Source organism: Caretta caretta, chromosome 7 (genome assembly GCF_965140235.1).
Source record: "Caretta caretta isolate rCarCar2 chromosome 7, rCarCar1.hap1, whole genome shotgun sequence".
NCBI lineage: Eukaryota > Metazoa > Chordata > Testudines > Cheloniidae > Caretta > Caretta caretta.
In genome coordinates, this window is record NC_134212.1 from 67,264,874 (window position 1) to 67,290,709 (window position 25,836).

The window sequence follows — 25,836 nt, forward strand, 5'->3', positions numbered from 1 at the left end:
TTAGGAGCAATATACAGATAATAGAGAATGAATTAAGTTGGTCTGCTCTATTCATCCACTCATGTGACTGGATCTCTTACCATTTCCTGGGTTTTTTGGCTTTGAAATAGTGTGCTGAAGAGAATGCATCTAGCAGTTAACATTATTTATTTACCATGTTGTTTAATCTTCCCCCCTTTTCAGCACTTACAGAATCCTGCAAACTTCCATAATGCAGCTACAGAGCTCCTGGACTGGTGTGGAGACCCGAGAGCTTTCCAGAGACCTTTTGAGCAGAGTCTGATGGGCTGTTTGACGGTACGTCAACTCTTTCTGTGATGGCATTTCTTCCTCTCTGTGTGCTGTCTGTCAAAGACTGGTAACTGAGTCTGCAGTTAGTCACTGCTTTTGTACAGCACATGACTCCTTAATCCCCACATACTAATATCTATTTATTTCATAGCAATCAGGGTGACTAATGTTACTTAACATGCAATATAAGAAGGTAATAGGAAATTAATCATTTGGAGGGGGAAATCTTATATAGCTATACTGCATCTCTCTATATACACTAACTGAGCCACTAATGAGGGGAGCCATCGAAATTTCAGACAAATCTCCCCTATTGCTTATTTTTGAAGAAGTGGGTGGAAGGACACGCTTCTGAGGTAACCAGGGCTAGTCCGTCAGCTGATGAGCACTCTAGAGAAATCCATTTCATTTGGCTTAGCCTGTTTCATATGCTGAAGTGGGTCAAATCCTGCCTTACTATTTGTGAGAGTGCTTTTGACTTTAATGGGACTGCCTGTGTGAGTCAAATTAGCGGTGATTGGTCCAAGAGCAATGATCAAATGTAGAATGTACATTTCAGGGACTACAACAGCAGCAATTTTTGTTCTGAACAGTGCCGCTTGCCTGGCAGATTTAGAATCCAGCCCAGAAATATTCACAAAATCAAGTAAACACTATGTGGTGGGGGTACTCAAAAGCTTTCTCGCTATTTTCATAACATTATATAATAAAGATAAATTAAAACAAAAGCCGACAAAATAGCAAGACAAACAAATAGATCACCTAGATAGCTTATGCCATTCTTCAGCATAAGTGTTGACAGATGCTTGTTATCCAGGCAAAAATACACGAATTGGTTTCATACAGTTTGTAAAGAGCATACATATAGCAGTTACTAAGAGCCAGATTCAGCTGTAATACTCCAAACGTTAAGGAATGGCTCCATCTTAATGTGTTGAAGTGTATAGCATCTCTCAGAACTCTGTCAAGGTATGGAATGAATCTAGTGATCTATAAGAAATTGCATATCATCCTTCCAAGCAGGAAATATTTTTTGAGAGAATTATAAATGTTATTGGACTCCATAGACTTCTGATGATGTTTAAACTGTAAGTTGTCTTCAGAAAATACCCTGACTTATCAAAATACACACATGATGTAATGTGGCCATAGTTATACTGTCCCTATAAATTTATGTTGTATCTGGCTATTGATAAACACTGTGTCTGAGTTTGGTGCTTGTGAAAAGGAGACAAATGAAAGACTGGCGCATTATGAACTCATGTAGACTCCTGTGTCTGTGGGTTAACTTTGCCCACCTGACCTCATGGCTGAAGACAGCTCAATAAGAGAGCAAGAAAGAAAAGGAACGCCAAGCTCACCCTGCTCTATTTCATTTGATTGATTCAACTCTGTGCAAGTGACAGAGAATCACCCATTTAGACCCCAAGATACCACTCATGACCAGTTGCCTATTTTTTCCCCATCGGAATGATTTATTGTTATTTATTCATTTGTGTATTTTTTATTATTTGTATTGTCGTGCCACCTAAGAGCCCTAGCCATGGACCAAGACCCTACTGTGCTAGGTGCTGTACAAGTACAAAATAAAAAGATGCTCCCTGCCCCAAAAAACTTACAATGTAAACAAAGCCACACATATATAATATTATATCTGAAGCCCCCAAAGGCTTCAGTTGGGATTAGGGCCTCCCTCTTCGAGTGCTGGATATGTGTATTTCACTGTGGGCATGCATGCACTCCATGTGCCAGAGATTTCTTGCAAGTAGTTCCATTGGTCCGTGCCCATGCCCCTGCTCTCCATGTGTTCGTCACATAAAAGAGGGGTGGACCCTCCGCCTCTCCAGTTCCTTTTTACCCCCTCCTGGCCTAAGTCAAAATCCTCCAGTGTCTGGAGCTTCTCCTTTCTCTTCGTCCTGTAAATATTCAAATTCTGTATTGGTCTTAGTTTTGTTGTTGTTAGTGTTTTGGTAATCCCTACATTAGTGTGTGTTAGAATTCCCACCCCAGGAACCCTCCTGGCTTCCCAGCAAGGGATTGATCCTGGGATTATGCCCTGGCTACTGAGCTTCAAAAACTTCATCTCCTGCCCCTGCTCCTTTTTGGCCTGGATGGCCACCAGCTCTGCCTCTACTGCCTCAGAGAAACTCGTATCGCCACTAAGTGCAGCATGTGCTGCTTTCCCCCACCAGAACACCGCAAACATGAGAGCTTTGGTTTCAAAAGTGGAGCATGCAACAAGGTTCCAGTCGACCCAAGCCCGGGAGATCCCCTGTGCATTGGCCAGAGTTGGCAAAGATAGGAGTGCAGAGGGAAGGAACTTTTGGCTGGGCCATCTCATTAGAAGAAGGGGCACTCTCACAGACTCCCTCCTGTAGGAGGAGAGATTCCTCCACAGCCCCATCTAAGTGGGGTGAGCTCTCACACCCAAGCCATAAGGACTTAGGCACTCCTAAGCCGCATGATTGTGTTCAAAAGATTCCAGGGAGCAAGTCTCCTTCGGTAATGGTCTCTGCATCTACCTCGACACCAGTTGCTGTACCACCTAAATAAAACACTGGGACCTGAAGGACTGGGAACCATCGGTACCACTGAAAACTGCGATGTTGGTGACTCATTCACTGGTGGTACCATCACGTTCCTGCAAGGGGCCTCTGTCTATACCTACTCTAGTGGTATGTGAAGTGACAAGACACAACCTTTCCAGATGATACCTTCGTCCTCCGGGTCCCACAATCTCCCTTGTTATTGGGAGCAGTCCACACCAGGGAGATACAAATGCCTGTGGAAGTGCAGGACTCTGGGAGAAGTCTGTCCCCTTGTGCTGTGCACTAGCAGCGGTTTCCTCTCCATGGATCTGTCAGCACCACTGAGGAACCAGGATCTGACCTTTACATCTTTGGGAGAGACAGATGTACCAGTGGAACCAACTTCTCCTCCACTCAGTGAATTCAGCCCAGACGGGATTAAGACTTTCCTGGAACCACCCTCAACCACAGAGACAGGAACTTACTAATCTGGACAGGTGGTCCCATCACAACTTACCTTCGACTCCTCATACCGACCTTATTGGTGCCCATGGCATCTTTACACACATTACCTAGAATCCATCTGTTCCTACAGGAAATCTTACTACCCTTCTGCTCCAAGGGGACAGTCTGAATCCCCTGAGCCCATGGAAGAAGGGGAAGATGAGCTGGATCCACTGGTAATACTGGTTCTGAGACGGGTTCCATCATTGTTGCTAGATGAGGTGGTTGCGCCAGCCTCTTCTTTTCCCCTGGATAATCATAGACAGTTTCAAAAGCTCCTACAGAGAGTGGCGGAAGAGCTCCAAATCTCTTTAGAGGAAATCCAGGACCCTCAGCATAAACTCCTGGATATCCTGCAGCCTTGGGGCTCCCGTCAGGCTGCACTTTCAGTAAATGAAGCTATATGAGAACCAGCAGGGGCTGTGTTGCTGTGACTCTAAGAGCACTGCAGGGCCAGATGGCATGAGCCCCCGGCTATGTAGCAGTGAGTCATGGCCTGGCCTGGCCAGCTCTGTGCGTCTCTCACACTGTTGTCATCATGATATTAATCCAAAAGATGGCACACAATAGAGCACTGGAAAACTATAACTCACTGGTATATATTGTTGCATACAGAGCCTTCCCTTGGGTAGGGTGAATCGGGAAGACTGTTCCAGGCCCTGCGCTTTGTGGGGCCACACGGGCCAGTGCGATTGGCTGGCACGACCAGTCCCGGAAGAGACGAATCCATCACTTCTGCCCCGGGCCCGCAACCCCTTAGGGATGGCCCTGGTTGCATGATGAATGTATGGTTAACCTACAAAGAATTATACAGATGTGCTGGTCATATGTGACTAGAATGTGTTTAAATCAGACATGTCAGGGGAAGTTGATAAACAGTTTTTCCAGACAAAGAAAAGAGGCTGACATCTCAAGCCAGGTCTAGCCAAAAACTTTGGACTATACGTTGGCATCAAGGAGTGCGGGAAGATCCATTTACATTGTAAAAATCACAAGTAGGGGAGAAACCAACACGGCGTTTCCAGACAACAGTATGAGGGGCCAAAACCTAGTGCTTTGGGCTCTGCGTTTGGATCCTGGCTAAGGACTGTGTCCCCATCCCCAAGAAGACAGAGAAGCAATACTTAGTTGCAGCTAAGGAAGCAGGCAGCCACTGAATGATCCTGGCAACAGCACCCGAGGGCTGCCCCTGCAGATGGGGAGGCCAGGCATCTTGACCTTAAGGGGTGGAAGGTGTTTACATATACCATCCCTGCAGTATCAAATCTCAGACTCTCAGGCCCTTCACGCCAAATACGATTTCTTGAATTACTCTTTTAAGTTCCTGGATGTCAGGAACACGTTGCTTCAGAAGGACAGGGCTCAGTTTCAAGCCCTTATTGATGAGGGCAAACTAGTGGCCACAACCTCTTTACAAGTTGCAGTCGATGCAGCTGATAGGGCATCAAATTCCACCGTGACCACAGTGAGAGTCTGTACCTTATTTTCAGTAACAAAACAATCATAAGTAAGGCCCTACTTAATTTACGATATTGTGGAAATTGTGGATCCCGTAATATTAGGTTTCCACTGCAATTTTATTTTAATTAGCTCACTTTGCGTAGTCCACAATGTTGCATATCTTTTTAGGTTTACAACACACGCTTCTTTCCTCATTAATTTAACAGTAGAAGCCATTTATCCGAGCTGATAGTGGGTGGGGCTTGTGCTGTCAGCCCTGGGTGGCTGGGGCTCGGGCTCTGAGCCCCATGCACTGACTGTAAGATAGTTGCAGCAAAATGTCAAAAAAATTAGCTGGCATAGCATAATACTTAAGTGTTTATATTGTTCCAGCAAATTTTTCTTAACCAAATAGGACTTCTCTGGCTTTTCCAAATTACCGCAGTTAATAAAGGTCCATTATTACTTTCCATGATTTTCCATGTCTTGTCCGCAACCCAGCCGCAATTATTTGACAGTCATCCCGCAATTCAAGTAGGGCCTTAGTCATAAGCAAAATTAATATTAATTTAGCAACTGCATATTCTGATATTTAGAGCCAAAGCTGCTTATCTTTGGAAATGTTTATCAATCATTTTACCTTGTGGGGGGATTATAGTATGATTCCCCTCCCCCCCAAAAGTGTCAAAGTCTGTTCATTCCATTGCAGCAGGATTATTAGTTCTTTATTTCTTCAATCCCTAAAATGACCTTTGAAAACAAATTACTTCGGAACTTCATTACTTTTGGGATATAAATTAAAAAGCACTTAGCCTCTGGCATCATTAGAACATTTGCATTGCACGGGATTCCAAAGCAGCTCGCGCACTGATAAATGACCCAGGAATTTCTACAAAACATTAGAAAGGTTTGCAGTATTGGCTCCTCCTTTTCCATGCATAAAGAAATTTTTTTGTTCTTAAGTTTTTCACACAACACACAGACATGATTTTCTTTGCACACTGCAAAAAAAAAAAAAGTTCAACATGCAACTACTCCTCCCAGCACATAAATGACATGAAAGAACAACTTTCTAATGTGGAGTTTGTGCTATAGGATAGCACTCAGGAAACACTCGGCAACATCCCAATCCTAAAGTATTCAGAGAATGCGAACAAAGGACTGTCTCTCTCTAAAATGAGCAGAACATCCATTCACAAACTGTAAAATTTAGAAACGTGAGATGCAAGAACAGGTCTTCAACACAGACCTGTGTGCTGTTATGAAAAGCCCGTCCAATGTGCTTGGCAGATCTGCATGAACAGCAGTTTTCTTCCCTGGGTAGTTCACTTTAAAACCAATATTTTTGCTGAAATAACAAATAAGAGCTCTGCCCTTACAAAAGATAAATTACTTCAAATCCCTCAAACTGTGGTTTGGATCCAAACAGTGGTTCTTGGAAAATGGTAGGTTCGGGGCTACACCCCAGTTTCCTGTGTACGGTCTCAGCTAGCTTTTCTTAGCTTAATAACAAAAGCAATTATTTTCTCCTTCTGCCAGTCCCACTGAATCAATATAGCTGCAAAAGAACATGCTGCATATCATTCTGTGCATCATCTGCAAAGTTGCCTGCTTTGATTGCGAAATCACTGTTGTTGATGTAAGAAACAGAAAGCCATCACCCCATGATTTTCAGATCCTAGATTGAGTTTGAAGTGCCAGCAGTTATGGAAATCTTGTTTTGACTGGTAAACTGTGTGAATCGGATACATAGCATGCGTGGAACATCAAAACATAATTTTCACAGTATCTCTTTTCTCCCAGTGTCCACATTTTAGGCTAATGAATAGATTTGCCTTTGTGCATCTGCACTTGGCATTATTCAGGTTGAAATTGCTCCTATAGGAGCCAGTGAGAATATACTGGAGATAACAGGTGTGGCTTTCTCATTTTAAGAGTAAGATCAGAGAGCTACTGAAACTTTGCCAGAAAAGAAAATGGACAGGTTTTTTTTGACCTATAGTGAGCTAGATTTAGCTTTTTAAATACCCTTTCCTTGTTAAATAAGACCCTTTAAGGGACACTTCCTTTAAGGGGATATAACCTTAGCCTATGAGCACTACCACCATGCAGAATGATGTCAATCTCACAGTAATCCTAGAACTGATTTTTATATCTGACCCATGAAAACTCCTGAAATGAGAGCTTAATGTAATTTTAAACAGAAATCCATTTAAACAGATAGAGAACGTGCAAGGAGGTGGAGGGAAATCTTGCCTACATTTTTTTTTCTTGCAAGCCACAGACTCCAAAGAGAGATTACAGAAAACAGTTTGGAGGAAATAAGTAGACACATATATAAAATGCAAACACATATTTGTGTTCTTCTAGCGAGAACCTGTGTGTGTCTTCTAATTTGCAAAGGAAAACGAGGTGCTGTGTGAACTTTTCCACAAGGGTTACCTTGCAAATCAGATTTGAGGATCTGTATTCTGAAGCCTGAATTCTGTCTATAAATGAAATTGTATCTGTCCTGTTAATATTCCTGAAGTTTCGGTTGGATGTAGTATTCTTCTCTGTCTGTCACTAACTGTTGTATACAGTTGTAAAAAACTGAATAAAATAGCTGCCAGTTTATAACCCAGAGTGGCTGCATTTCATTGCTAGGAGAAATATTTTCTAAATATAACTGGTGTGAAATTTGTAAAGCAATTTGGAATTAAATCTGCTTTATAAAACTAAAGTTACGTTATGTGAGTAATCATCTTTATGCTCTATAAACATAAGAATATTCATTAGTATTATACATATTAGTATACTATGTATGAAGCTGTACTTACTATCTTCCCAAACAATGGCAACCTCAAATGGCCAAGTCCAGATTAGTGGGCCGCTGAGTACCTTTGGAAGTGGCTTCATGAGATAACACAGGCACACGATTGAAGCATCACTGATTTATGGTATGGTCCATAGTTTGTGACTGGTAACACACAATGTGACTGTGGACATCAATTTTCCAGAGTGGAAGAGATGACAGCATGTGCTGTTCAATGTTCTGAAATGGTTCAATGAGAGTTATTGTTTCTGGGGCAAGTTGAAGTCTGGAAGTTTTTTTTGTAGGGTCGGCAATCAGGTGTTTGTTTTTCGAGACATTCGCATTATCCCAAAATTCTCTCCAGTGTGCCTCGGGATTGAATGAGGCTGCTTCAAGAGTTTTAGCTCAATCTCAAATAGGTTTGTGAGATTTCAGGCATGTCTTTGGAAGGTTCTGGAGATCCTCATGAATTGGTAAGTTCTAGTTGGCCATGGTTTGATCGTATGCACCAGTTGTGTGTGTTTGCGCATGTCCAGATTTTGGATGGGGCTAAATGTGCCAAAGTGGGCAGCCATTGAAGGAGGGTTGATTTTAATGTTCCAGTTATGATTCTCCTTGCGGCATTAAACTACACTTCCAGAGATTTAAAATATGTGAGCTGGTACGCAATATTCAGTGATCAAGTATACCAGTGCTAGAGTCGCTGTTCAGGGTGTGTGTGTGTGTGTGTGTTCATCATCACCCTATTTCGTGTTTGCAAGTGTTTGGATGAACTAGTTCTTGCTTTTACTTTTTTGCATGCCTTTTCCAAATAAGGTTTAAAAGTCCAAGCTTCTGGCCAAGGTTACACACAGGTACTTCAGATAGGGCTCATTTCAGTCTTGCTGTCTGTAAAAGGTGAGACTGAGTGGTTCCTTAGCAGCTTTGTTGTTTAGGTGAAAGGCTATTACCAAAATTTTGGAGGCATTGGGGTAGAGCTTCCAGTATTAAAAGTATTTCACCATTATCTTGAGGTGCTGAAAGGATGTCACCAATGCTGGTGAGGTCTTTGCCTTATACCACAAAAGCAATGTCATCGACATAAGTGAAGTTGTGTGAAATTGTGTTGGGTAAGTCACTAGTGTAGATGTTGAATAGTAAAGGAGCCAGCATGGATCCTTAAGGTAGACCATCGTTAGGGATGTGTGCTTTACTGATTGGCCCATTCAGAAGGATGTGGTATGTATGGTTATTCAACACCGTGGCCAGGAGTTGTGCACTGCTACAGTATTGGATGACCCTTGATCAACAGGCCATATCTCCATACTGTTGTAGGTGGCAGATAAATCTGTCCGTTCTGGTTTGCTTTTAAGATTCAGCTGGAAGCCAGCGTATGACTAGTAATGGTGAGAGCTGGGTTGCAGAAATTTCCCTTCTGCTCTGAAACCGGCCTATTCCTTTGGCAGGATGATATCAAAGATAGGGGTGAGATGAGCCAGTGAGACCCTCTCTTTCAAGTTGTGGAAAGGCCTGATACTGGGCAATATCTGGTGGCATGATTTGGTGGATTCCCATGTTTGAGGAGGGCAATGATGATTACCTCATGACTATCACCTCTTTGGGTGTCTTCCTCCATCAAATTGCAGTAGCGAATAGGACTGACCAACCATGCTCATCTCTTTGGCTCCAAATTTTTAAGAAATTCAGGATAAATGCCATGTTTGCCAGAAGCTTCTCTGCTTTTAGTGTCCATGAGGGTCTTGTTTATTTCTTCTCTAGTATATGGTGATCATAGAGGCAGGACTTTGCCAGACTTTTAGGAAGAGCTCTTTTTGAATCTTCTTTCTAGTCAGCTTATCAGGTATTGTCTTTGAGCTACAGAGAAAGTGTGAGGCAGTGGCACTGACCGTCACTTTCGATTGTCGGTGTTTGCTGGGTCAGCGACTTTAAGCTTATGGAGGAGTGCCAGGGTTGCAACGGGAATGCATGAAGTCAAGACCCTCCACTGTCTCATTCCATATCTTAAGTTGGCATATTTCAAAGTCTCTTAGTGCTTTTGTTGTGTCTGGATCTCCACTCTTTTCATACTCTTTGAAGAGTGCTTCTGTCTCCATCTGCCAAGCAAGGAGTGTAGACCTATGATAGCCATGGGAAATGAGCTTCACAGTTGCTTTGATAAGATAGTGAACTTAGTGGCCATAGTTTTCTGTATTCAACTAGATACAATTCACCAGTCTTCAACTTACGCAGTATGTGTAACCCAGTTTGCTTTGCGAAAATTTCAATGAAGTTTTTGGATTGAATTCAGTCAGTAGAACTCCACAGCTGACATGCAGAATAGTGGAGCAATACTGGCTGCAAGGTAAGTTACCAACCACTGTTTGTGAAGCTTGCAGGATAACATAATTATTGTCTTTCATCAGAAAGCAGAGTTCAGGGTTGTGTACTGTGGTACCTCTGGTTGAACAAAAATTCTCTGGTCATTTAGGGTCGAAAAGAAGATGGACAGCTGTGAACAAGGCCAATGTGTGAGTTACTCACCAGGTGCATCATAGCCCTGTTGTGAGTGGTATCTATAAGTAAGGCTACATTTTAGTCAGGGTTATTTTTAGTAAAAGTCATGGACAGGTCACAGATAGTAAACAAAATTCATGGCCGAGGACCTGTCCATGACTTTTACTAAAAGTACCTGTGACTAAAACTTGGGCGGGGGGCTGCGGGTGCTCAGGAAGGTATAGGGTGGGGGGCTGCGGGTGCTCAGGAAGGTGTGGGGCAGGGGTGCCGCAGGTGCTGGGGAAGGTGGCCCGGGACCCTGCTGGTGATGGGGGAGGAGGGCTGGCAGGGGCTCACTACCCAGCTCCTAGGCAGCGGAAGGGCTAGGAGTCTCTGCGCGCTGCTCCTGCCACAAGAACCGGCTGCGCATTGGCCAGGAACCGCAGCTAGTGGGGCCTGTGGGGGCCGGGCCTGAAGGGGCAGGCAGCGTGCAGAGCCCCCTGGCCCCTCCGCCGCCTAGGAGCTGCAGGACCACGACAGTAGGAGCCAGGGAGCCCCGCCCCCAAGGTGAGCGCTCCTGCACACCCACCAACTCCCTAGTCCTGAACCCATCCCACACACCCAAACTGCTGCTGCTCACCGCGGCAGAAGTCACGGAGGTTACGGAAAGTCATGGAATCTGTGACCTCCATGACAGACTCACAGCCTTAGCTATAAGTCAGTAACTTACATGGCTGGGTGGAGAGAAGACGGTAACATGGCCTTTGAATATTCAAAGTATGTAGGTTTGTAGATGTTCATTATAGTCATTTGTCCAATTCTTGGTGCAGGAGTAGAGATTCTCATGGTCTTGGATTGCTCCAGAATGAGGCATCTTTAAGACCATGCCTGATGTACATGGGGAGGCCATACTTTGCGTTGTTCAAAGTTAATTCATAGGTATGAATTTTGTAACTTGCTGCTTGCTTGTAGCCTGTTAGTATGAGTTTCTTGTTGAGGAACATCAGTGTTATTCACCTTGAGAACTCTTGAAAGATAGTCATATTTAGCATGTTAGAGAGAGAAGGTGGGTGAGGTAATATCTTTTATGGGACCAAATTCGGTTGGTGAAAGAGACAAGCTTTTGAGCTTGTGCAGCTCAAAAACTTCTCTCTCTCACCAACAGAATTTGGTCCAATAAGATATTACCTTACTCACCTTTTCTCTCTAGTATCCTGGGACCAATACGGCTACAACTACACTGCATATTTGGCATGTGACCGACCCTCATATTGAGTTGGTACATACATAGAATTGGTCCTGCGGTTCTTCAATGAAGTCCCAAACAAGGACTCCTAAGAAATTGATGACATTCATTGTGTTAATCAGTAACACATAACAAGAGCACCATGTAAAGGTTGTTGTCTTGCTCCTTCCCTCCCCCCAAATAAAACAAAGCCAATAGTAAAATAATTCAGACCACTATATCAGGTAAAACTTAAATCTGGTCAAGAGTTGTAACTCTCTCTTTCGCCCATTCTTAAATCCATCCCCATCCCACCACTTTATTCTACCATTGACAAATGTCCTAGCATATTAATGAAGATGTTGAGGAGATTTCCATCTTGTGTCATGGTATGGAGCAGAGAGTTCCAGCAGTAGTAATAAGAAGGGGAGAACTAAGACCACTGGACGTATCTAAGACCACTGGACGTCTTTGACTGCTTTTGGCAAGGAACAATAATAGCAGTACTTTTGCACTCTTATAGCACTTTTCATATGAGAATACACAGTACTTTACATTATTTAGGGCTCACAACATGCCTGCAAGGCAGTTCAAAGAGAGGGACACACCGCTTCATGCAGTCATCTCTGGTGTGGAATACTGCAGTTGTTTAACAGTTCAGGATAGGTATGAAAAGGAATGGCATATGTTTGGATGTCAGGAGGAATTTAGGCAGGCCAAATGTAATTACCAGAATGGGCTGTGGTCAAAACACTGGCATCATGCAACTCTGCTTATCAAAAGTGGTGTGGGATTACTGACCACAAATGGTCAGGACCTTGGTTTCTCATCTCATCTGACAGATGTCACTTCCCCTGCCACCCAGCCCACAAACACTATGCTGAGGTATTTGTTAAACATTGATAGAGAGAGAAGTGATACCCCATGAGTCACAACACTTCTTTTGTTGTCTAGGTGTTCTTGGAGGTTTTCTATCCAAATAATGGCTCAGCTCAACCTTGCTTAGCCGGTGTGACCTGATGGAGTCATAACCAAGGTGGTATGACTGCACTAAAGTGACAGAAAGATTGTTAGACATAAAATTATTTGATAACTCTGGTCGTGCTGTATCTGAAACTCTACATTTTCATTTGTATCCTTTCTGTAATCTGGGGTTCTCGATATACTCTAAAGAGAAGCATTATTCAAAAGTGGTTGTATTAAAATGTCCAAGGGAACAATGCTTTGGGCCATTTATTTGTGGTTGTGATATTGCGTATGCTCAGTCATTTTACAATGCAAAATAACCTTCTGAGTTCCATTTCTCCTTGAAAAAATCTTTGAAGCAAGGCTCTTGACGTTTTTCAGATCATTTTAAGAATGGGAAAGCTGTTGTCAGTTTTGTGATATGGAAACCCATTTTAGCTCATCAAACGTGTAATTAAAAAATTTAATTAAAAACAAAAAGGACAAGAACCATACGTTTGGATGAGGTCAGGTTTCCAAAACAGGATGCATCAGATGGCAGAAACAACAAAGTTAGGCTAATGTGTTTGCAAGGTATCTGCTGCTAAATTGACTTCATGCCTGGCTGGCCTCTTTCTGTTTAATACAGAGAAGTACAGAATCGAAAATCAACATGTGACACTTCAAAAATCAGATTTCAGATCTGATCAGGATCACAGTAATTACAGATAGAAGATCACATCAATACCCATGAAAGGACAGGAGGACAGCCTGCAGACCCTTAAGGATGGCACACACTGACTTGCTCCTAAGGCTTCTGAGGAGAAATTCTGATTCCATCCTGTCTGCTCCCCACATTTATTAGACAAATATTTTTGTGTGTTTCAAGTGGTGAACTGTGTTCAGCTAAGTTCAGGATCTCTCTCAGGGGTGTGCGTCATGGCCACCATTCTGGATGACTAGATAGGAAGATTTCCCTCATGCTCATTCAGTACCAGTCTTTAACTGTCAGCGGGTGTTGCTCCTGAGCTCTGACTTCAGTGTGTTACTTAGCGGTAAGCCCTGCTTTGTGCTGGTGCAGCTCGTCTACATTTGGGGTTTGCACTTTGGGTAGCTACATCGATGTAGTTACGTCAGTGGAAGTTTGCTTAGTGTATACGCAACGTCAGACACTCCCTCCAGGGGTGAGGAGTGGGGGGTGGGGCTGGAGGTCCTTATTGGCATGCCCGGTCCTTGCTGGTGCAAGTAGTGAGGTGCTGAGGTTGACAAAGGAATTCATATCTCCCCCTAGCATTTTTGAGTTTTACCACGGGATTCTCATCGCTAGCTTCAGTGTCACAGACTTGAGATGTGTTATCCATTTTTCTCTTTTTTTAAGATTTTATTTAATACACCTTTTAATAATACTCCAACTACCTGTGAAACAGCTCTGCTTATGAAGTAGTATGAGAGTTCATATCTTCTGTAGACTGCTGTCACTTACATGATCACGCTGAACTTATGAGCGGGCGCTTACATTCCACTCAGTAGAAGCCAGCTGGGCACATACGAATGGTGGGAGAACACAGAGCACTATCTGTCCTAGGACAGGTTTGTATCTGTTCCTGGTCTCTCATAATGTGTGTATATAGTGCACTCACTGCCTTCTGTGGGCGGAATGTGTGGCTGCAGCCAAGAGGGGATATATTGTGCAAACCCTAATGCATATGAATTGAAAAGGAGGGAAGAGATAAAAAGAAGGGGAGCTACCTGTGTCAGTGCTACCTACTCGTGAGGTTTTCAGATGAACCAAGTAGTTATATAGACATCTCAAATGTATATAGTGCCTTTCATCCCAAAGGATCCCAAAGCACTTTATTGCTTTGGACATACTGCACCATCAAAAGGCAGCCAGCAGACACAGAACATCCTGTATAACAGCAGGAGCATAAAGACACCCATAAATCCCACTTTTACTGGGTCAGTCCTGTCTTTTCATATGAGATCTTGGAGTCCTATGCACTTATTTTGTTCTTTCACTTTGTCAGTCAAAATGTTTGAGTATTTTACCACTTGAAAGTGTTTGAGGTAGACTGCTAGCCCAACTTAAAAGGCTTTGTGTGTTCCTATCTCACTTTATTACTCACAAACCACTGTTCAAGGTCAAAGTTCGTCATAATGTGACAGGTGACAATATTGCAATGAGTCCAATGAGCTGATTACCCTGTAGTAAAAAATCCCTGCTTTGGCCCCTGAGGGGACAACATTGGGAACATGATCTTAGGTCCCTCCTTTCCCTAACTAATCTCTGTGGTTGCCAGAACCATAGAGAGCAGGGAAGGGAGGGACAGATGTGGGGCAAAGGCAGAGCTCCACTCCACTGCTCTGGGTGGAACTATTCCAAATGGAGCAGATTAAAAAAAGGAGCCAGGAAGCAGAGCAATCAAATATTTCGCAATGCTAATCATTGTTGCCACAAGGGTTGTAGGGTCTGATTTTCAAAACATGATCCTTATCCATGTGATGGGAGGGAGGGAAATGTGGAAAATGTCTGCTTTAAGGAGCAGAGACTTTATGGACTCTTTTATGTCCACAGAGAATAGGCACAATCTCAGTTTTAAGGTCCATTGTGAAAGACTAATAAATTGTGTGTCATTTTACTTACCTACTTTGGCTATCTGAATTGCTAAGGCAAACCTGCTGGATTTGTGTCTCTGAGTCTAGTCAAACCAGGTGCTGAGATCACTAAGGTAACTCACCTCCTCTCCCCTCCCTTCCCTCTTGTTCTTTTTAAAGCAATTCTCTAGTCATGCTGCAAAAATCCTATTTGCTTTGTGTTTATCTGATCTTCCTCTGGTACTGGGAGGGGCGGGGGGAGAGAATTACCATCTACATTGCAGAATTGTAATTATAAAATTTCTGCTGTAGTCTTCAAACTGTATTCAGATAATTTCAAGGGTACACAAGTGGCTGAACACACAGCCCTCTGAACTAGCAATCAGTTGGCATTTTTATTTTTTTGAGAAGCTGGCAAATTGAATTGGGAAAATTCATTCTGATGCCAGCAGGGGGGGTGCTCTTGACTGCTGCCAGTTAAGAGATTCATTGAAAGTGCAACATAATGGGAAGGGAGTTTTGTAATAAGCAGTCATAAAGCTCTCTTGATTAACAGGCCTGTTAGGTTAAGAGGTGCATTGTTCCGGTACTTCATGTTGCGATGACAAGAAGGGCAGGGAGTGGAGCTAGCTACAGCAAGTCATGCCCTTTGCCTCACAAAAAGGAAAAAAAGGGGGAAGAAAAGCAGTGCTACTTTTTAATGAGAGAAGTTGATAGCTGCATTTCTGTGCTTACTTGGTATCAGTTTTCCATTATTACAACCCAACACTAATATCTTTTTGCTCATTATTGATGCCCATGAGATTCCAGCCTGCCGGAACCCTGCTGAACTATGGCGCAGCGGCTAAATGTGGTGTTTCAGTCACGAATGCAATGTGGTGTAGGTTAAAGGTTTTAAAGTACTGGATGCAGTCAGATCTGCCTGTAGGCAACCATTTGAAATAATGCAGGAATCTGAAAATAGTGTATGTACTTCTCCTAAAAACACCTTTTGAAATTGTTAACACATCTAAACTAAAGTAATCTCACCATTTCATGTAGCAAACTATGAATGTCCTAAGGACTTCTATAAAATTCCATAGAAAAATTTTAAATACAGACCTTGGGCTGGCCAAATGTCTTTGAGCTAGTGCTTTTACGTCACCATGAAGGAGACCCCGGGCTCAGTTTCTGGTCTTGGCATAACTATCAGCTGCACCTTTTATAAGAGATGGGTCTGATTTTAAATCCAGTTTTATGGCTCGCTGTACCTGGCCCAGCAGGGATGCACTTTCTACATTATAAAATTACATCATGTATGACCACGGTGGTAAACAATTAAGTTAGCTGACTCACTGCAGAACATGAGTTCGCAGTCTACTTAGGCCAGGACAAATTGCCGCTGGTGTTGTGTATCAGCTAATCATGACTGAACCCTGCAGAGTTAGTTGAAATGATGCTGATCACAATTCATCCTGGCCTAACCTAACCACTAACTTGTGGTCACACTGTGTAATCTAACTTGCATCTGCTCACTTTAATTTGCAGTTGGGTTCAAACACAATAAAACTTTATAATGCAGACAAACTGATTCAAATTGGGTTGGGTTGTACCAGTCAGCAAATTAGTATTTCTTTCCGAGACTGCCATCTTGTTCTCCAGAATAGGTGTTGATTTAAAATAGAAGAAGGAAGAGAAGAAAGTCTCTAGCTCTGGTGGCCGTGGTGGCTTTCAAAAGTTCTCTAGCTGTTACAGTTGCAAAGAAGGTATCAAAAATGTGAACCAAATGTAATCAATGCAGAGATGTCTATGTGAATTTGCAGAGAGCCTAGGACAAAAGCTCTGAGAGGTGGGAACTGCCCTATTCATGTTAACTTAGATGCCCAATAAAAACAGAGATAGGTGTGGCTTCATGAAGCCAAAAGGGCAGAGGAGAGGAGGGGAGCCCAGAGGGACATCTGAGAAGACCATTTTGTAGACCCTAGCAGGGCATCCACCATCAGGCACAGAATGGGTGGTCCCACTACTTAGTATAACTAATGGGGCGGGGGGGAGGGAAATTCCCCAGTAGAAAATGGCTGCTTTGTCAAAATGGAGATTTCCACAGGAAATGTCCATTTTTGATTACACATGCTGGATTGTTGTTGGAAAAAAATATTTTTAATGAAATTTTTCATGTAGGGAATAATTTCAAAAATTATTTCTGGACCAATTCTATTATTTACACGTCCATAGATTGATTCACAGACTCCTACTTACAGAAATTACTTTATACATCACTTTTGGATTGGGCCTGGACACAATATAACCTGCCCAGGGCCACAGAGGTGTGATCAGTATCAGAGACGAGCCTGGAGGCCTTAAACCCAGTCGTCTTCTCAGATCAAGATCATGCCAAGTACAGAAGAATATTTACTATAATTAGTTAAATAAATAAATTAAATAAAAATTGGTTGCAAATAATGAGCATAACAGATAGTGCCTTTTCTGTATTTAGGCTTAAACTGACCCTGACTTTCTGATCTGAGTAACGTTACTATAATCATAGACTGTGTGTCATAGGTCAGGCTCTATGATTGTGTCTTTCCTGAATTAATGTCGAGAACTTTTTCCATAATTAGCAAGATGTTGGTTGGAAGTCCTTACTTGGCTTTTGGCCATCAGTATCTGTGTCCATTAGTCCATATTTTAAACAGAACCAGGCATAAAAATGTCAATGAATTTTGCAAGTAAACACAATTTACTCTAGTTTCATTGATGAACAGACGTATCCGCTTTCATTCCTATCCAGTTTCAAAATATTAAGCTTGCAGATAATGTGCCAGTCAAAACAGCATTTTAATAAAGGCAGGCAGGCAGGTTCTCTTTCTTATCTCAATGAAGTGAGCTGCACTTTAAATTAGCTAGTGTGCGATGTTAGAATAGATGGTGCCTAAATGAGTTTCAATTATGTTTGCATAATAACAGGACATCCCTCTCAGGAGCCTTTAACAAGATTAAAAAATGAGCTTCCAGTTTGCTTTTTCCAGATCTCTTTCATGACATGTACCTGACGGTATGAATGGGCAAATAGATTAATATTTGGATTCTGGCGATACTCCGTTTAGGGGGTGCAAACATCTGGAGCCCGCCAAATGTGAGTATCCTCCAACTCCAAATATCTGTCTGACAGCCTTCCATCCCAAAAGGGCTTAGGCTTCTCGCCGCTCATGAGCCATCTGGGGGTTTTGTTAATGTCTCCAGGGCCCTGATCCTGTGAAGACTTTTGCATGAGCTTAACTTTATGCAGGTGAGTTGTCCCACTGCATCAATATTTTGCAAGATCAAGACCTTGAATCTTAACAAAGACACCAATACTAACAACTGTGCTGTTACATGTAGAGGTTTGAAGATTATTTTACTGAGTTCAAAATGTTTCATGATTTATCAAAAAATAAACAGGCCTTTTCTCCTAAATGATAATTCTCTTCCTATCTAAAATTTTACTTTATCTCTTCAACTAACATAGATAAACTGGATGTAAAAGGGATGGCTGCAGTGTTCCAGACCTGTATATTATTATGTTGATTATTCCAAATTTAATCTTATTTGTTTGTCATGAAGATCTCTGGTGCTCGATTTTGAGATTAGAAGTGTTAAAGAAAATGAAAGGGGAAACCACCTGATGCAGTTGCATAAATTTTAGTTTCCAAATTAACATCAACAAAAATCTATCCATAAACTGCAGCAGTATCTGTAGTAATACTCTCTTAATAAGGAAATCTGATTCTTTATTGTTAATTAGGAAAAGTAGATACTGGAAAACAATTTGGAATGAGAAGATTCATGTGATAGAACTGACTACTTAACACAGAATGGTACATTTCATTACCATTTATAGGTTATTGTGTATCTTGGTTTCTAACTCTGTTCTGTACCGTTGCTCTTTTGAGAGCTGGTTCTAAACAGAGATAATTGCCCACGAATGTGCACTGTCTTTTAATTTAACGAGTGGATTTGATCCTGAGACAAGGAAGGAAAAAGAATATTTTATTTTTTGGGTTGTAAGCTACTGAGAGCATGGATTGTCTCTCATGGCACCTAGTGCAGTAGAGCTTCAGTTGTGGCTGGGGCCTTTTGGTACTGTTGCAATACAAATAAATAAAACTGGCTCTATTGCCTACACCTTACTTAAGTTCTCCTTTCAGCTTGTATGATATATGTTTGGATAATACTTTGTTTATATAGACCTTTTATTATAGATCCTGTTTATCCAGAAGGTATCCCAAGATATTTCCCAGAGAGTATACAGTGCTACTGAAGTGCAGCCACCTCTGGGGTGGAGGGTGGCAGCTGACCAGAACATTGCGTGTTGCATAGCAGTGAGGTGGGAGGATTTTTTAATCAAGAAGATCAAGACAGTGCTCTTAAGAACAATGCATTGTGCTTGTTAATGTCTGTGCAGCAGTGTTTAAGATCTGGTCTGATAGTTCCTAAATACAATAAAATATGTCATGCTTCAGTGTATATGAAAGTTCTACTGTTTGTTTGTATTAAGCTTTGCCTCTCCAGGGGAACGAACAGATAACAGATGCAAAAGTGCAGGTTTCTGTGCTTGTTTGAAAAACTGTTGGAGAACAATGCCTCATCCCCATGTATATGCTATGGATGTCACAGCAGCAGACAGTTGTGTACCATTTGTGTCAATATGCAGGTTAATGTGACTTTGCAAGGAGCTAGAATTAACCCCCACTGAAGCTTTCTCTTTCCCTTCACAGGTTGTTAGTCGAGTGGCAGCACAGCAAGGATTTGACTTGGATCTTGGATACAGGCTACTGGCCGTATGTGCAGCCAACAGGGACAAATTCACTCCAAAATCAGCTGGTAGGAAAAGGCTATTTCCATTATATCAATGGTTCTTTCAGGGTCAAATTCTGAACAAATATCACCAAGTATCTTGCTCCATCATAGCTACTGAATGTGCTGGCCATGAACCAGGGATACCTGATGCTGGGAACCCCTGCATTCTCTCCAAAAAGTGTCACTCGCTGCCCTGGTGCTCCTCCTAGTTAGTGTTACTTCCAGAAACAAGGTCCTTAATATTCTATAACCCTGAGATGGAAAAAAATCCCTTAGGGAGAACCTATACACCCAATCCCACCATTTTAGTGAACTCTTAATCTCTCGCATTGCCTTTCTATAATGTGTCTATTTGTCTCATTCTTTCAAATTCCTTCTACAATCCTAAGTGTATCTAGTGTGGACTTTTTGTTGTGTGGGCCATAGGTGTCTGTATAAAAGAGTACCACTTGTTCTTACAATTTGTGCTGTTTGGTAGTATTCCCACCTATTCTTAACCTATATAATACCATGCAACCACCATTCCAATAGTCTGGCATACAATGCATTCACTTCTATTTTACCACAGCTTTCTACCAAAGTAGCAATAATGGACCCTTGACATGTCACCATTGTGTGGGAGAGATGAAGAATCCATTGTTTTGTGTCTTTTTGCCGCACTTGCTTACATTTATTTACTGTGCTTAATTTTCACCTCTTCTCTTAGTTGACTAATGTCAATATAGCACACACAGTCTAGGAAAATGAGCAGATAACTGCTCCTTTTCAGAATTGGACATACTTAATTGTATTGCCTTCGTGCTTAGTATCGACTGCCATGCCACCACAGTCACAACCTCAGCAAATGTTACCTCCTTCCAAGACAATAATTCTTACAGTGAACTGATTGGATCCTACCACTGATGCTTATTGGTGCCAAACTTCCATTCATGGGTAACTTTTGCCTTCAGTGTTCAAGGCAGTTCCTTATCAAATAGTGGGTCATGCCTTATGTCATACTCATTGACTTCACAGATTTGCCTTTTGTGTGATTACCAGATTATTAATTTTGCTAAATGTCCAATAAATTGTACATGATTTTCACTCCTCTAAGCACCTCCATGAAATATTTATTGGCTCTCAAAATGTTCTATCCAATTTATTAGGCATGATCTCCCATTTGTGAATTATCTCCAGTGATAGCTATCTGTTCTTTCCCTGATTAATCTTATCAGAGGCTTTTTAAATCCAGCTTTGTGTGCATTAAGATTCCTCTATTTCTAAATATGTTTAAAATAGACCTACTAAAGGTGCCGTGTAATTTCTTTTGCAACTTTTTCCTGATGTGGATCCCATCACGGTGCTGGCAGAGGGAAGGTTGTCAGTCTTCAGACATTTTCATTTCTTGATTCACTTTTCTTGCGTAGTCTTGACAACCTCCAGTTTTTCATTCCTTCTAGGGAAATGTTATGTCTGTGTTTGGCTGCTGCAAATAATTATTTTTTAGTCATATCTGTCTTCACTCAGTGCATTTCCCTTGCAACCCCAGAAAGGTATTGCTGTCTCTGTCATTAGCTGCTTGTAACTTTATGTATTTGGGAGTAAAAATCTTTAATTTTTAGCTTAACATATGATAGTAAGAATCTTCTTTTCACTCTCCTCCTTTGCTTACCATTTCCTACTCATGTACACAGCTTCATCCTTTAATTCCAATGACCTGAGGTGTTTGCTTTGACACGTGCCTGTTTTGCCTTGTGTTTCACCAATAATATTTGCATTTCCTTTTCCATAAACATCAACTTTTCACAATCGCCCTTGTTACCAAATTTGCTAGAGTAGGAGCATAACCATGGGCATCTATTAATGAATCTGTGAAAAGTCGCATCAGTAGACGTAGTCCGTGCCCAGACGGGCTTATGTTCGCATGGCAGACATGTGAGAGCTCCTACAATAAGTGGGGAAATTGGAAGGTGGGCAGACCCGAGTTACAAAAGCAAGGTCACTCCTAATCATTCTGACAGGAGGGGTTCATAGTAAATTCCAAATATCCTCACTGCTTTATGGTCTGTTAAGCCACAATGATTCTACTCCCTCATGCAACTTCCGCTAAGATCTTCTGTCAGTTTTTTCTTGACACTACCTTTTCTCCTTCAGCGTTTTCTCTGGATCTTTCTAAGTACTCTATATTCCTCAGTATTTATAGCTCCCTTCATGACTCACTTCAGTTATTATGTCAAGAAGTCTTGCATGTGTAGTTTCTGAATAACATTTTCTTTTTCCCCGGCCTGGCTTGTTGATTTTCTTTAGGACACTTTCAAAACTTTATCTGAATGACCCCCTTTCCTACTCCCAAGATGTGCTGATGTATATCCCGCATGATTTTTTAAAATCAAATAGTTTTTTGGAGTATTTTCTTTCTCTGGACTTAATGTTGAGGAATGTGCAAGGGTTTGAGTCCATTCCTACAAATTACACTTTAATGTTATTAAGGAAAGATACTTCTATAAATGCTGTTATTCCATATTGTCCACCACTTTGACATGTGAGATAAGCAAAATTTCATTAGAGAGAGGTAACCAGAAATTGTTGAAAACCCCTCTGCAGCCCATAGTTTCTAGATTACTTATTTGGTCTAAAATGACTATGACCCTCATTTTTTATGTGTAAAAATCCAAAAATATGAGATGCAGTGATTATTAAATGGTTCGTTATGTATCCCCTTTCTATTGTTTCTATATGTGTTACATAGAAATCATTAGGAAAGTCAAGTGTTGCCTTAAAAAATAAAGTTGTTCCCATTAACAGTAATTTCTTGCCAACATCTTTTTATAAGTTAAAGTGGCTTAGCTGAATCTTTTTTAAAAGGAGGTTCCAATTAGAAAAGTAACTGTTAAAATTGCCCTTACTGCGTACTTGCTGCGTGTGTATCCCCCAAATCATACCTGCTAACGTTACTGAAAACCTCTTTTGTGTGGGTGTGTTAGAGTATTGCCATACAGGACATACAGTTCTCGGAGATCAAGCTGGGGTATATTCTGACTCATGCATCAGTGGCCAAATTGTAAGCTAATTTCTAACGGCAGAATCTTTGTTACTGGGATGATGTAAGTGGGGAAAATCATAGCTTGATTTTCAGTTCTCAGATTTAGTTTGCAGAGCTGATAGTTAGAATAAACATCTTTTTTTACTTTTAAACTGAGCAAAATTAATCTGGATATAATTGAGAGGCTAGATATGGTACCCTAAAATAGCCTTTTTACAGAGGCATTTTCTTGTATTTGCAATCCAATGTCTTGAGAGCTGAAGATCTGCTTTTTATTATTGTGCATATTTTGAACTTTTTTCCCTTCATGAGTTGGAATTGCTTTACTAGAATCAGTCACTTTGTTATAGTTAAAGGGGTTGGTACTGGCACTTCCTGTCAGTTAGGAAAGTATTTCCTTTTCAAGGAGTGTCTTCTTTACAGTTAACACTGAGTCTTCATATACCATGGTGAGACTCCAAATGACTTCAGTGCAAAATGGAATTTTGGAGAGCAAACTTATCACATGCAAATTCTTAACGGTCTAAATTGATCCATCTATTTGTTGTAATGCAAAGGGTAATATTTTAACAGTCTTGTGTTTAAGAAAAAGTACATGACTGTTAACTATTTGCCCTTCGGTAATGTTTTTCATATTAGGATCCCAAAGCATTTTGCAAGCATTAACTGTGGGACTAGATTTGGAAGATGTGCAAACCCTTAGTTTATTTAAGGGTCTGGTCTCCCTGTTCTAGTATGATAGCTCCCCTTAACAAAGAATGACTGGCAAATCGGAGAGGCACAATACCCGAGAGCTCTAAACCCAGAGGCTCCACAGCGGTTTGTGAAGTACAGACAAGAGAGCAAATGTTGGGACAATGCAGTGGAATGTGTAGTGCAGTGGTTTGTATTGTGTAGGCAGCTGAACAGTTGGATTGACCACCAGACACACTGCAAGAACGTTGCGTCCCAAAAGACCTGAAACATCCTGGCTATTATCTTTGATTCCTTCTGTGAAAAGAAAGTTCCCATTGGCTTCAGTGGGACCAGGATATCACCCCGATATATAAATGGGCCTTTTTGTGTATCACAATACAAGAATTCTTGCAATACACAAGTCCCTCACTCTTGTAGAAGAAGTGCCTAACAATTTACACTCGTATCAAGTTCACAATAAGGCCAGAATTGGAATTTATACTGACACGCTCCACAGTATGGTTGAGGGACTTCGAGGAGGTGGTGTTGGGAAGCTGGCACTGTTGCTGTTCGTGCTGCAGCTTTTCTGTGGATGAAGAGAAAATTCATTCTGCCACTTTTCACAAACATTAAATGTGTTTATAAAGTTCTGTTTCCCCCCATGCCCCAACCCCACCCTGAAAAAAGAAAGAGATTATTGTTACATTGGCAATAAGACAATATGCATTCAAAAATGAGGGTGCCAACTGTAAATATCTATCCCATTTTCTTAGAACTATGATTATTTTTCCTTTTTTGGGGAGAGGGGCAGGTAAATGGCATACCAAAATAAAATTAATTTGCTAAACTACTCATTGAGTTGTGTATACTATAGGGATGAACAAACGACTTTTTGCCAGATAACAAGTGGCTTCAAATGTCAATCATCTCCAAAGTTTTCTGGAAGCTTGGATTGGTCCAGATCAGTGTCATTCACTGCCTCCTCTCCTCTCTAAGCCCTGCAGCCACTATGTCTTTCCTCTCACTACTCTAGGGTGACCAGATGTCCCGATTTTATAGGGACAGTCCCGATATCTGGGGCTTTTTCTTATATAGGCTCCTATTACCCCCCACTCCCGTCCCGATTTTTCACACTTGCTGTCTGGTCACCATACACTACTATTCCATCCCCCTAACATTTTAATTTGGGGCAAATCAGTTCTTAAGTTTTCTCTGCTTAGCTCTGAATTGCTGCCCACTGGATTTTAGACCTCTCCATTGACTTGTGTCCCAGAGCACTGTGTATATGTGGTGTGCACTCTGGAGGGTCCAGTCATTGCCAGAGTAATGATGTGAGCAACATGTAGAGGTCTCCAGACCTGGTGGCAATCTGAAATGACAGGGAGGAGGAAGTGGCGGGGGAAGGACAGAGATGAAGGAAGATGGTTCATTGGGTGTGGTGGGAAGGAGAAGCTTCTGATGGGGTGCATCTTTAAAAGGTGTGTTCTTACATTTTATTAGCTAATGCATTGCCACTAAAAGGAGGTAAAGTCCTAGTGAAGAGAAGGCAGTTTGTAGTTTTCACATGTGTTTAGCAGTCAGGGTGAAGACTCTGGGAGCCTACAGGGCCAGTGCAACCACTAGGCAAACTAGGCGGCCGCCTGAGACGTCAAGTGGTTGGGGGAGGCCAAAAGCGTGCTCCAGGGAGGTGGTGGAGCGGAGATGAGCTGGTGCAGGAGGGCGTGGGGAGGGCCGCCTGCAGCAAGTAACGGGCGGGCAGGGACACAGGGGAACCGCTCCCCGCCCCAGCTCACCTCTGCTCCGCCTCCTCCCCTCAGCATGTTGCTCCGCTCTGCTTCTCTCCCTCCCAGGCTTGCGGCGCCAAACAGCTGATTGGCGCTGCAAGCCTGGGAGGTGGGAGAGGTGGAACGGTGGTGGCGTGCTCAGGGAGGAGGCAGAGCAGAGGTGAGCTGGGGTGGAGAGCTGCCGCACGGCTCCCTGGGCTGAGGGGCCAGGGGGTGGGGGGGAGTTGCCGCAGGGGGGGCACCTCAGGGTGGAGGGGTGAGGAGCTGCCGCAGGGCTCCCGGGGGGGCTGAGTGGGGTGCAAGGTGGAAGTTTTGCCTAGGGAGCGAAACATCCTTGCGCCAGCCCTGGGAGCCTAGGGTTTATCTTGATCTGCTAACATGTGTTAGTTGAAAAACGGCGTTGTCTTCACTAGGACTTTTACTTCCATGTTCGTTGCCACGTGTTAGCTGCTGTAAGGTGAGAATACATGTTTTTTCCTAATGAAAACAAAGCCTGTTAGGTTATTGTTGGGGAAAATATCTGCCCCAAACTCTTCTAAAGTTCATCCATTACTGGCACAGCTCCTACATAGTGTACTTGTGCAGTTTTTTTCCCCACTTTTTGGCCGAAGCCCTTTGGGCATGGAGTGCAGGGGTTGCAGGAGGGGTACAGGGTGCGGCAGGGGGCTCAGGGCAGGGGGTTGGGGTGCAGAAGGGGTGCAGGTTGCGGCAGGGGGCTCAGGGCAGGGGATCCGGGTGCAGGA

At 42.4% G+C, this 25,836-nt stretch overlaps 1 protein-coding gene across 12 annotated transcripts in view; it reads left to right on the forward strand.

Annotated features, from left to right (window-relative positions):
- ZMIZ1 (zinc finger MIZ-type containing 1) overlaps nucleotides 1–25,836 on the forward strand; it is a 474,637-nt gene that overhangs the window by 289,117 nt on the left and 159,684 nt on the right. For all 12 annotated transcript variants that reach the window (XM_048856930.2, XM_048856927.2, XM_048856919.2 and 9 more), the window contains 2 exons: nucleotides 184–297; nucleotides 19,531–19,636. In XM_048856930.2, coding sequence (XP_048712887.1) covers nucleotides 184–297; nucleotides 19,531–19,636 — 220 coding nt within the window. The remainder of the gene's footprint in view (nucleotides 1–183; nucleotides 298–19,530; nucleotides 19,637–25,836) is intronic.